Genomic DNA, 12,241 nt, shown 5'->3' with positions numbered 1-12,241 from the left:
TGCCTTGCCAAAGGGCTCTTCAGCGAGTCAACCTTACAATTAAAGCTAACCTGCTCTTCTGAGTGATCCATAGACTTTCAATTTGACGTTATTTTTCTGACTGAATCTAAAACAGTTATTTATAACCAGTGCAATTATGAGGAAACCAATAGTTAAACACATCACATGCATCTCAGCCAGATAGGTGAGGGAAATCATTAAATTAATTAATTAATTAATTAATTAATTAATAAATAAACAGTGGTCCATTATCATTTAAAAGTATTCAATTGTGGCACTTGCAAATCGAGCCACGATATATAACTTTCTTATGAGAGAAAGAATAACAATTAGCACTTTTTATTCATTTTCCACAGAAATACTGGGTAATGTCTCTTTCTCATCACATGGAAACATGTTTGCTCCGTCATTGTGATTCACTACTACTTGCTACTTCATAGCAATCATGAAATAATCCCCTACAATAAGTCAAGACCAGTCAAATCACAAAGTATGAGGCGCTGCTGAAATGACCATTAACAGCTGAAGACCAGAATCATGTGATATCCCACTATACACCACAACCAAAGCTGATTATCTACTAAAGCACACTCAGCTGTCAGTAAAACGAAGCAGCCGCAACTGAAGAAAAGAACCATATGTCACAAATGGATTAATAATAGACAGTCATGGGATGTGGATGAGCATGATGTTGATACTGCAGACATTGGACAGCTGACCTTAAGTAGGAATTAATGCAAATCCTGTTGGCATATTAAAGGATTACTGAAGTGATATTATAAATACATGAAAACACAGATAAAGTACAATGATCTTAACTATGCGACATAAAAATCTTTCGGAGAAAGTAATCAATATGGCTAGCATGAGCACTTTTGTACTTAACAAACAGGGATGCAATTAATGTCCTATCCTAATCCTTTACTTTCTCTGACAGCATTGTGTTAGAGCATAGAAATATTTAAAATATACTGGTTTTTATTATACATAAATCAATGATATTTTTGGTAAAAAAAATAAAAAGAATTAAAAAAAAATAAACAGGAATACTTTTCTAGGCACATCAAGGGGCTATGCTTCGAAGCTAGATTTGTATATCCGGGATATCTTTCCATTAGCGGGCTTCACCTAACCAAACATTCCCTGTCAGAGTGAAGCTGTCCTACGAAGGTCAATAACAACACCCTAATTTAAGCCAAGAGATTTCAGCCTGGCTACGTGTGCTCTCCCATAAAAGGGGTGGACATTGCAGCGTCTGACCAATTACTACAATGAAGAAACCTGGCGGAGCCACCTTTTTAACAATGGATAAACAGCTTATCATCTTAAACAAATATAATGGATTCTAAACAATGATGACAGCGAAGAGCGAAGCGTCAGTGCAGCGCGCACCAGGAGGGATTGGTTAGGAGACTGCGTTTCTATACTCGCTTAGATCTGATCCACTTCATAACCTGGTCTCGACCAGGTTAGGTGTTCAGCTTAAGTTTAAAATTATATATAATTAAAATCCATAATTCAGACCAAAGACAACACTGTTGTTACAGAAAAGGCAGGAATGAAAGAACACAGGCAGGAAGCTACTGACACTGTTAATGCGTAAAAGCATGAGATTATTAATGATATTCATCCATGGGATGATAAACAGACAGCGCTCTGATCAGTTAAACTTTATTGCAGCACACACGTGTTTCTTTTCAGGTACACCTTTTTTTAAATCACACACACACTGGGATGCGAGCGCATTGTTTTACTGTAATATGTTCCTGCTGATGCTGTCAGCCTCACAATAGCATATGAATGAATAAATGAATGAATTAACAAATGACTTCACCCGTCCACGCATTTTTTTCTAAGAGAACTGATTGGTCAGGAGGCGGAGCTTTAGCACTCGCTAAGATCCTAGCCAGAACAAAACCTGGTGCCGACCAGGTGAGTCGTTCAGCCTAAGAAACCATGGTGATTTAGCCTCGTAAGACGTTAGCGAGCTTCGTAGGACAGCACATAGTGGTTAAATCCCGGAAGTTAGTGCGATAACAGGTGATCTAGCTCCGTAGTATAGCCCCCAAAGGCGTAACAATGTTAACAAAACTAGCTGTAAACAAACTAATGGTGGTTATTGTTTTAGTTTTTTTTTTTATGATGTATAGTAATTTGTGATGAGATGGATTTTTAAAGTTGTGTTTAGTGATAACACTGTAGAAGTTGTGGAATCTGATTTTATTTCCCCTGTTCGACTTTTCAGTTGTATCTTTAAATTAAATTCTAAAAACGAGACATATACCAGCCTAAAAGTTTACACAACTGTGGAATGGATGTCAAATCTAACAGCAGAGAATTATTTTTATACATAATGGTGGCTCAGTTGGTAGAGTGGGTTTCCTTCGAGGAAGGTTGGACGTTCAGTAACAAGCTATCGCTGTCCATGTGCCTAACTGTTCTTGAGCAAGACACTGAACTACAACTTGGTTCCAACGGAGGGCTGACAGCTTGTATTTTAGCTCAGGCACTATGTGTGTGTGTGTCTGTGTGAATGGTTGACTGTGACTACATCTATGCTATAAGTCCACGCGCCATCATCCATTTCCACACCTCTAATGATTTATTTTCATTTTCCTTGTGTAGACATTTAACATAGAAATCAACCTCTCCTGTTTTACAGAGGATAAGCCTTGCTTAAAATGGTTGTCAAAGATAAGATTTGGGACTGTTATACTATGATAAATACAAAGTTTGGCTCTTCTCTATTATCTCTCTCTCCCTTTACAGCAGATATATAGGCAATTGACAGGTTGGGGGAATCATGCGGCCGTCAGTCCAATTTTGTGTGGCCCCCAAAATAAAAGCATATTACAATGATAAAACACAAAATGAGCTAAAGATAAACAAAAAGACAACAAAATTAGACAAAATGACAATTAAAACATCCAAAAATGACTGCAAATACACAAAAATAGTACACAGACTAACTCCTATAACACATAAAAAGAGGGACAAATACACACAACGACAACAATACACAAAATGACTCCAAAAACACACAAAGAGAGGGGAGAAATACACAAAACGACAACAAAAACACACAAAATGACTCCAAAAACACACAAAACGACAACAAAAACACACAAAATGACTCCAAAAACACATACAATTACAGAGAGATACAAAATGACAGCAAAACTTACCAAAAATGCAACAAAAACAAACAAAATGACTTCATAAACACATTAAATGAGGAGAATATCACACAACATATACAGTAACCAAAAGAACATACAACAACAAAAACACTAAAAACAACCTTTCTTCTTTACTGTATTAATGCTTAGATTGGTCATTATTCAAAATGCTGACATAGAATTCTGAGAATATGGCTCTTGGACCCCAGTTTAGTTGCCCACCTCTGCCGTACAGGGACTCATGACGCTGCTGGTCATTAGCACAGGTCATTTGGACCCTCCATTACACAACTATTTTAAATCTGTGTGAGAAAACCAGAGTACGTAACATAAACTCAACACACAAATGACGGCAGGAATTTACCCCTGCACCGAGGCCTTCTTACTGTGGTCCAAAATCTCAAACAACACACGACACGTGTTGCCAAATCAAAAACCATCAACTGTTTATAAGACAACGAGGGCCACCAAACCTGTTTAAAGTTTCCCTTAAATCCAAGTTGCTTTTTAACTTCTGAATGATGAAAACTGTGAACCTAATGACTGAGAACCATCACAGTGTCCAAGCTCATCAGGCACATCGGGCTGTTAATGGACACAGCGTGTAGTGTACACCCTGTGAGTCTTTGAGAGTGTGTGCGAGGCCTTCATGTCTATAGGAGAAAGTGTATGTGTAGAGTGTACACTATAGGGTTATTAGACCATGCTTATTAAGGACTTACTTCATCTGTTTGACGATGGTGCTTTTTCCTGACTCTCCAGCCCCTGGGGAGAAGAGACAGGAACACAATGTAAACAGGGGTGTATGCTGGTGTGTGTGTGTGTGTGAGAGAGATAGAGAGAGAGAGAGAGAGAGAGAGAGAGAGAGAGAGAGAGAGAGAGAGAGAGAGAGAGAGAGAGAGAGAGATTGATTCAATTTTTTGTTAAAGTGTTGTAGCAGAAGAAGAAGAAGAAGAAGAAGAAGAAGAAGAAGAAGAAGAAGAAGAAGAAGAAGGGTGGAGTAAAACAGACTTCATCCTTCTTTTCACTAATATCCTGTGAATTAGTCAAACACATTACAGATAATTTCCTACAACAGGATCAATCAATCAATATATTCTCCAACAGCAATGAGCCTATACACAGGCTTCATGTGAGGGGCCTCCATCTATCTATCTATCTATACATCTATCTATCTATCTATCTATCTATCTATCTATCTATCTACCTATCTATCTATCCATCCATCTATACATCTATACATCTATACATCTATCTATCTATCTATCTATCTATCTATCTATCTATACATCTATACATCTATCTATCTATCTATCTATCTATCTATCTATACATCTATCTATACATCTATCTATCTATACATCTATGGCTACATTCTGCCATTTTCCCCCAAGCATCCATCTGCAGATAGTAGATCCCACCTTAGATGTAGCAGTTCTTTTACTTCTTTAATGTATGTATATGCAGCAGGTGACCTCAGGAGGATAAGATGACAGGTTCAGTGTGTTTAATAAGCACAAGCCAATGACTCTTTTATCACCGACTCCTTTACAGATACCGTGATTTCTTTATTCTAAGGGTTTTCTTTGGACCCCTGCTGGCGGTGATCACTCCCTACAACCCCTCCACCCCTGCACAGCACACCTTACATCCGCAGCCAGCGCCTCATCCCTGGGCTGTAAGAGCAAGCAGGGTGTGGGTGTGGATGTGGATGCGGTCTTACCGAGCAGCAGCAGTTTGACATCCTTGGCCGCGGTCAGGCCGTCCTCCTTCAGGTTCTTCTCTATGGCTTTGCTCCGGTCCAGAGCCGCCCTCTCCTCTGCGCTCAGAGTACATCCCATGGTTAGAGAACACAGCTTGATAGCGGTACCGGTACCGGGATCCACGGAGGGGGAAATGAGAGAATGAATGAAAAGTAAGAGAGGAGGCAGATCCTTTCAGATGGTTCGTGTCTGTAGGTGTACTCCCTCTACGATCCTTTAGTGATCCCTGATCAGATCCTTCTCTCTCTCAGACCGGGAATCAGGCTGTGTTAAAGAAGCATTTAGTGAAAGATCCCCTCGCTTTCACCCACAGCGGAAAAGCACAATCTCCTCCGCAGCTGCTCGGTTCTCAAGCCTTGGACCGTGGATCAATCACGGCTGCCTGCGTCTCGTCTCGTGTCTATAAAGTGCGCGTTACTTGAGCTGAGCTCGCATCTTCCGGTAGAGAATGGAGCAGATTTCCGTTCTCCGCTGGCACTCTGATGCTCTGCTGCCTCCCGGTAGCTCCGGTAAGGGCTCGGTCGGTTCCTCCGTTACGTTCGTTCGCTCGATTGCAGGTTGGTGACGTCAGAGCAGCGGGATCGACTGTGGGGAGAGGAGCGCGTTCCTACGCCCAGTGGCGCAGCTGGGAAGTGCACCACCATAGAACTGGTTGACTGGTTCACTGACACACAGAGAGCAGGGCCTCAGGGGCGGGCCTAGAAACACAGACACCCACCACGTTTAAACACCGATTTGTACAAAGTTGTTCAAATTGTAGTCATAGTTTTCGACAACATTTTTTAGGTAACAATAACTAGACTATTCATCATGGAAGCCCATTCCTGCCAGTAAAAAAACAAAATAAAAACAAAACAAAACAAAAAACTTGGAAAAGTAAAATAATAATCATTTAAAAAAAATCTTAAGTCATAATTATTAGATACTATCTCAGTTATATTTACTACTAAGTATCTCATAATAGTTTTTTTTATTATCATTATTATTATTTTATTTTTATTTTTTTTACTGGCAGGAATGGGCTTCCATAATTCATCCATCTACCCATTTAATTGAAATGCTCACCTGCACTACTCATCAATGCACTACTGCACTATTATTATATTGTATTATTATTTTTATTTTTTTAAAATTATTATTATTATTATTATTATTATTATTATTATTATTATTATTATTATTATTATCTTGTTATTTTATTTAGTTCTGCACATATTAGTCTAAATACTGTTTATATTTATGTTTATATTTTTTTTAATTTTTTTTTTCTAGTTGATTGTTATTATTTAATGTTTACACTATTAGAGAGAGCACAGTTCACCAAGTCAAATTGCTTGTGTGTATAACATACATTACCTGGTCAATAAAGTTGTTTCTGATTCTGATTCTGATTCTGATTTTCACACCCGCTTGTTCCTGTTTTTCAAAGTCGCCAAAGTGAGCCGGTGCCTCCCTCCGGCTCACATTTGGAGCTAGGCAGGGGTACACCCTGGACAGGGCGCCAGTCCATCGCAGGGCAACACACACACAGACAACCACTCACACTCACATTCACTCCTACGGGCAATTTAGAGACTCCAGTCAACAGTCATGTTTTTGGATTGTGGGAGGAAGCCGGAGTACCCGGAGGAAACCCACGCAGCAGCACAGGGAGAACATGCAAACTCCACACAGAAAGGGCCCAAGTGTCCACCCCAGTGCTCGAACCCAGGACCTTCTAGCTGTGAGGCGTGAGCTGTGCTAACCAATTGAAAAAATGAAATAAAATGAGAAATAAAATATCCATTTATCCATCCTTCCATTTTCTGACCCGCTTTGTCTTTTTTCAGGGTCGTGGGGAAAATAAAATATGTTAAAAGAAAAATATAATATCATCACATGGAACAAAATCATATCACAACTCAAGTGCATGTGGTCTTAAGCATTAATCACACCAAATCTGTCTGTGTATTTACAAACATTAATACCATCTCATAGCAGGGTAAATGATGAGTGAATCTTTAAGAAAATGCATAAAGTCTTATGCTTTATATTTTAGTTGACTATATCTGTAACAGAATTAGTCACTAAAACTATTTAGTCATTTAGATGACTAAAACTAGACTATAACTGAAACAGATGATTACATTTGGACTAAAACTAAGTTGCATTTTAATCACAAGACTATGACTAAAACTTAATCGAAATTTGCTGCCAAAATTAACACTTTTCATCTCACAGCAACACTTCAATGTATAATAATACATGTTTACATTACTTTCTTTAAATTTATTCTTATTATCATTTTAATCCATAAACCAAAGATTGAAAAAAAAAAGCCATAAAGAAGATGTAAAGGTTGAAATTGCTGCTGAATCGTTTGTTTTGAGCTCCACTATTTAGTGACATTGTCAGAAAACTTTCACACAATCTATTGTTGTGTGATGTGGAGTCATGGAAACGGATGCATAGAAGTGTTTATACTTCAATCTGATGTCACTGTCTTCCTTATCTGCCAAAGAAACACAGGAATCACAGCAATAAGAAGGAAGTAAAAACTCTTCTATACACACTTCTACAGGACTCCACATCCCAAAATGCAATGCGCAAAAATGTGGAGTGTCTTTCGAGCCACAATTTCAACATTTTACGTTCTTCCTTTTTTTTTTTTTTTTTTTTTAAGCAAATGCCCTTTGATTTATTGAGCTATGAGGCTTACACTATTTCTTTATCTTATAAAAACATGTTTGTGTTCAGCTGCTTTGTACTGTCAATATTTAATTTGAGCTCACTCAGGCTGGTTTGAAATAGCTAAAGAGCTTTATGTGGGCCACAAGTCATTCAATCTCCAATTCTGTTTTGTATATTCAAGAATGTGTAAAATAACATCATTAGACATGGTAATTATGGGTGGGAAAAAGTGGTTATTCAAGATATATCACAATATTGTTTGTGTGAAAATGTTAAAAAAATTCTCAGATTTTATTAATTCATTTATTAGTTTTTTTTAATCGTGTCAACATGTGTGGTCATAGGTCAACATAATGTAGTGTAGTGCAGTTGAAATAAATGTCAGACTGACTGACTGACATGTGATGTGCATTGTTTTTTGGAACTATGACATATATTGTTTATGTAAGTGTATGATTCAACTTTAGTTTTTGGATAAAGAGAATAAGGAAATAAAAATTGCAATAACTGATACCATAAATTAGCAATTGTTTTAGATTTTTCAAGTCATCAGAATTGCAATATACTGAATCGGCACCCAAGTACCATGATAAAATTGAATCTGGACAAAAGCAAATTGTCTAAGCCCTAGTGGTTATCCTAAAACTCGTCACCTTATTTTTCCCATTTCTTGCAAAAAAAAAAAAACGTTTTTAAATTTGTCATTTACATTTTTTATGCCAGATCAAAAGTTAATGAAGTTAAATGTCGGCTTAAAGCTAAGATGCCATGATAGTACAGTAGCGTTGATGCAACGTTGAAGCACCTTCTGTGATTAGTTTTTTCCTTGTCACATGTGTTCACATTGCATAAACGTGATTTACTGTTGCGTAAGCAACACAACACACCATCTCAACAGTGATGTCATGCAAGTTGCGGTATGAAAATATACGCCTCCAGCTGGTCCTCGAGGCTAAGGAAGAAATTCATTGAGAAAGGACAAACATATTGGCCAGAAGATTGAGCAAAATCAGAAAATATCAGTGAAGGCAAAGGCGTAAATAATATCTCTTTATTTTGTGAGCCATGGCAATTCTTATGCTTACATAATTATATACGATTAAAACGTACAATGGCCTATCTTAGGATAAATCTTTAATTACGTCATACATCTCATTGGACACAAGCATTCAGTAAAGTGGGTGACAATCAGTGACACGTATGATAGTGCACGTGTGCCTCGTACCTGGGGAACAGACAGTTCAAGGATGCATCACAGAAGGAACATCAGCTGATAGAGGCAGTGTGAGGCTCTGGGGAACAATGCACTGAGAAACCTTGTGTCCTGATAACATGATGATCATACGTGTCTTTATTCAAGGAGATCTTGAACATCACTGAAACCATGGAAACAATATTTCTCGAATCCAACAACAGTCTTCAGTGTTTGTAGCATCATACACGTTCAAGGTAAAATTAAATTCGGACGTTTGGAACTGAAACATATCCATGGCTAAAGTTGTATAACTATAAACTGGGCTGAAGTTATTAAAACAGGAGCTGAAAGCCAACCAGTCATGTGACCACTGACTTTCAACTTGTGGTGTATATTGTGATGTGTTTTACTGAGTGATTGTCCCACTGACCTCTAAAATATTTGTGAACTGTGTTATAAAGTGTTTATTATGATCGATTGTTCTGTTGACGTTCTTTGTGTACTGAATGTGTTTTCTTTAATGTTTTCTTTTTGTGTTTGCAAAATACAATTTGCATTTTTTGCTTTAATTATATTTATGATTATTGCTATTGTTGCTAAAATACATGTTCAATAATGTGCACTAGAAGTGCAAAATAAGACAAGATAAGATAAAACTTTATTGATCCCCCAATGGGGGAAATTTAGATGTTGCAGCAGCGCCAAAAAAACAAAACAAAACAGAGAAACAGGAAACATAACAGCATCAAAAAATAATTAAATAAGGGTACAATAGAATTAAATAATACAAGGCATAAACACTATGGGAGATATGAAACAGGAAATATAATAGCATCAAATAATAATTAAATAAAGGAAGAAAAACATACATTACAATTAAACAATACACGGACATACATAAATACAATTACAAATATCACAACAAATTTACATTTTTGAGCAAAACATTTTTACAAATGCCATAACAAATCAGCATTTTTGAACCAAAATGCAAAATGTACAATTTAAAAAAAAAAACAAATATGCATAAATATCTACAATCTAAAAAAGATACAAATAGCAAAAGGCTTTTACAAATACCACAACACAATTTAAAAACATTTGCTTAATTTAATTTGATTTAATTAGTAAATGTGTTTTCGGCATTTGTAAATGTGTTGCGGTCATTTGTAAAAGTGTTTTGCTCAAAAATGTTAATTTTTGAGCAAATCTTTGAGGCTTAAGAATAACATATGCCTTGGAAAACAAAGTGCTGCTGAGAGGTGATGGTACAAACCAGTCCAAAGGTATTCAATGAAGTTCTGGCTTTCATTCTATTCAGAAATCAATGTACAAAGTTCAAACAAAGGTGAATGGACACAGATTGACAAACATAAACATCCTGCAAAAGAATAAGTAGCAACAGCAATGAGTCCAACAGATATAGAAGGTGTAAACAAAGGGAGAAGGAAACCAGAGCGAGAACAAAATACAAAAACGCATCAGACATAGATGGAACAACCACATCAGGGGTTTGCATCCTGACACCTTTAGATTTTCTGTCTTATATAACTGATGAAATCTGGATGAAGTGTACTTTAAACATGTATTTTCTAAACTCAGATGAGCAGCAACAGCAGCAGCAGCACTATGAGGCCACATCTGTCTCAGCAAAGCAAAGTAATAAGCCGTTGAACATCAGTGTTTCACTAGAGATAAACAAAAATCCCACGAAAGCTAAAATAAAACTCACCAAAATACAATTAATGGCATTTTTTGTTGATTATTGTTTTAAGGTGTTCTTTGATGAAAAGTGATTTTCTAAGCCAGTTGGACAACATTATGGGATGGAAATGTCTTCCTGACGTCTTCAAAAGGCAGAGTAGGTTTTTGTTCAAAGATTTTCTGTTAATTATTTGAAATATAGGCAACTATATTGTGCCTTAAACCAAATACATACTGAAAAAAAGAATATTTCATTTGATTTATTTTAAGAAAATAATGAAGCTAATACATCAGACATTTTTTTTGATTCTTCAGCCATTGATTTAAAACAATATCCCAATTGATGATTTTAATCTGGACCATCTATTGGGCATACTGTATATCAATGCACAATTATTATTCTTTTAATCAACTTGAACTGATAAAAATAAATCACTGGGATTGTGAAGGTGATCATTCTCACTGCAATGACATTTGACATCAAAGATCTATAGCCCTGATTTTTACGCCTAACTTAAAAAACTTCAATTTATCAACATTGTTCATTTTGTCATGTTTTAAGAAATGTTATTGAAATAACGCCCAATTAAACTCAGTTATAAATGTTTACCAAGCATTCAATTATTTTAGTATTCAAAATAATGAAGCATCTATCAAAATATTAAAGCTGATATCCAGAGTTTCTGAGAAACGTCTCGATGTCCCGCCCTAAACAGCCTCACTTCCTCCCACTGCCTCTGCCAGTCTATCAGAAGCCACGCCTCTACTTTTCTGCACATGCATTTCGGAACATAACAAGGTTGCATCAGGTCGCATTGATATAGGTCTATGGGTCGGGTAAGAGCCAAAATCATATTTATCTGTTTGCTGTTGTGATGCACGGCCTTGTTTCCGTGCACAGTTCCACATTCACTTTGATTGACATTCTCAAAAACAGGAAGTCAAAGCCTATTGGCTGTGTGATCACAACGCTCGTTTCCATTTGTATAGGGGTCTATAGGATGAAGGAGGAACTTATATACATTAATGTATATGAATGACCACCATAGTAAAAGACTAGTTAGGTATTTTTATGCACTTCAAAAAATTCATACATAAAAATAGATTTCTCAGAAACTCCGAATATCAGCTTTAACACTGTTACACTTTTTGCCATCGCTGAACATGACAGAATCTCATGGAAGCATCACTGTGCAAATAAGGAGACTTCCAACAATAGAGAGACAGCTGTTTTTTAGCCTTTCTTCTTTGGACCCTCACCGCTAACCCAATGGATAGGACCCAGATGGCCTGCTGTATACACAAGCCTTCAAGATTGTAGCCTTGCTCTAGTCATTATACGCAGCTATAGCCACCAACGGTTCACAGATACTAGAACAGGGAGAGTCCAACGCATACACACAAATCCCCCAAAAGGCATCGAAGCATGTGTCCATGGAGTGTAATCCTCTTTAATCCACACAGACAACAAACAATAAACAGCTGACAAGTGAGAGAGGGTGTTAATGTGTGTACAGATCTTGAATTATTCTTGTACAGTAACTAAACCCTCAGGCTGTATTTTGAAAAAATGACTTTATTATGGGCGGGGCTCCTGGAGCAGTTAAAACACACCCAGTCTATACTATAAAATCTCCAAAGAATAATCTATGCTATGCTAACCTACTCAATACTCACTATACCTCTCTTTTCCAACCTGCTCATGACAGATTGCAGAGATGACCGGTGCT

General features: G+C 37.0%; 1 protein-coding gene across 2 annotated transcripts in view; it reads right to left on the bottom strand.

Moving 5' to 3' along the window:
• LOC114464423 (guanine nucleotide-binding protein G(o) subunit alpha) overlaps positions 1 to 5,561 on the bottom strand; it is a 125,367-nt gene extending 119,806 nt beyond the window's left edge. For both annotated transcript variants that reach the window (XM_028448593.1, XM_028448592.1), the window contains exons 1-2: positions 4,903 to 5,561; positions 3,902 to 3,944 (exon numbers count right to left, since the gene is read on the bottom strand). In XM_028448593.1, coding sequence (XP_028304394.1) covers positions 3,902 to 3,944; positions 4,903 to 5,020 — 161 coding nt within the window. In that variant the 5' untranslated portion in view covers positions 5,021 to 5,561. The remainder of the gene's footprint in view (positions 1 to 3,901; positions 3,945 to 4,902) is intronic.
• Positions 5,562 to 12,241: the final 6,680 nt, after the last annotated feature.

Source organism: Gouania willdenowi, chromosome 6 (assembly GCF_900634775.1).
Source record: "Gouania willdenowi chromosome 6, fGouWil2.1, whole genome shotgun sequence".
In the NCBI taxonomy this organism is placed as follows: Eukaryota; Metazoa; Chordata; class Actinopteri; order Blenniiformes; family Gobiesocidae; genus Gouania; species Gouania willdenowi.
Note: the sequence above shows the minus strand (reverse complement) of the source record. Positions and strands in the feature narration are given on the sequence as shown.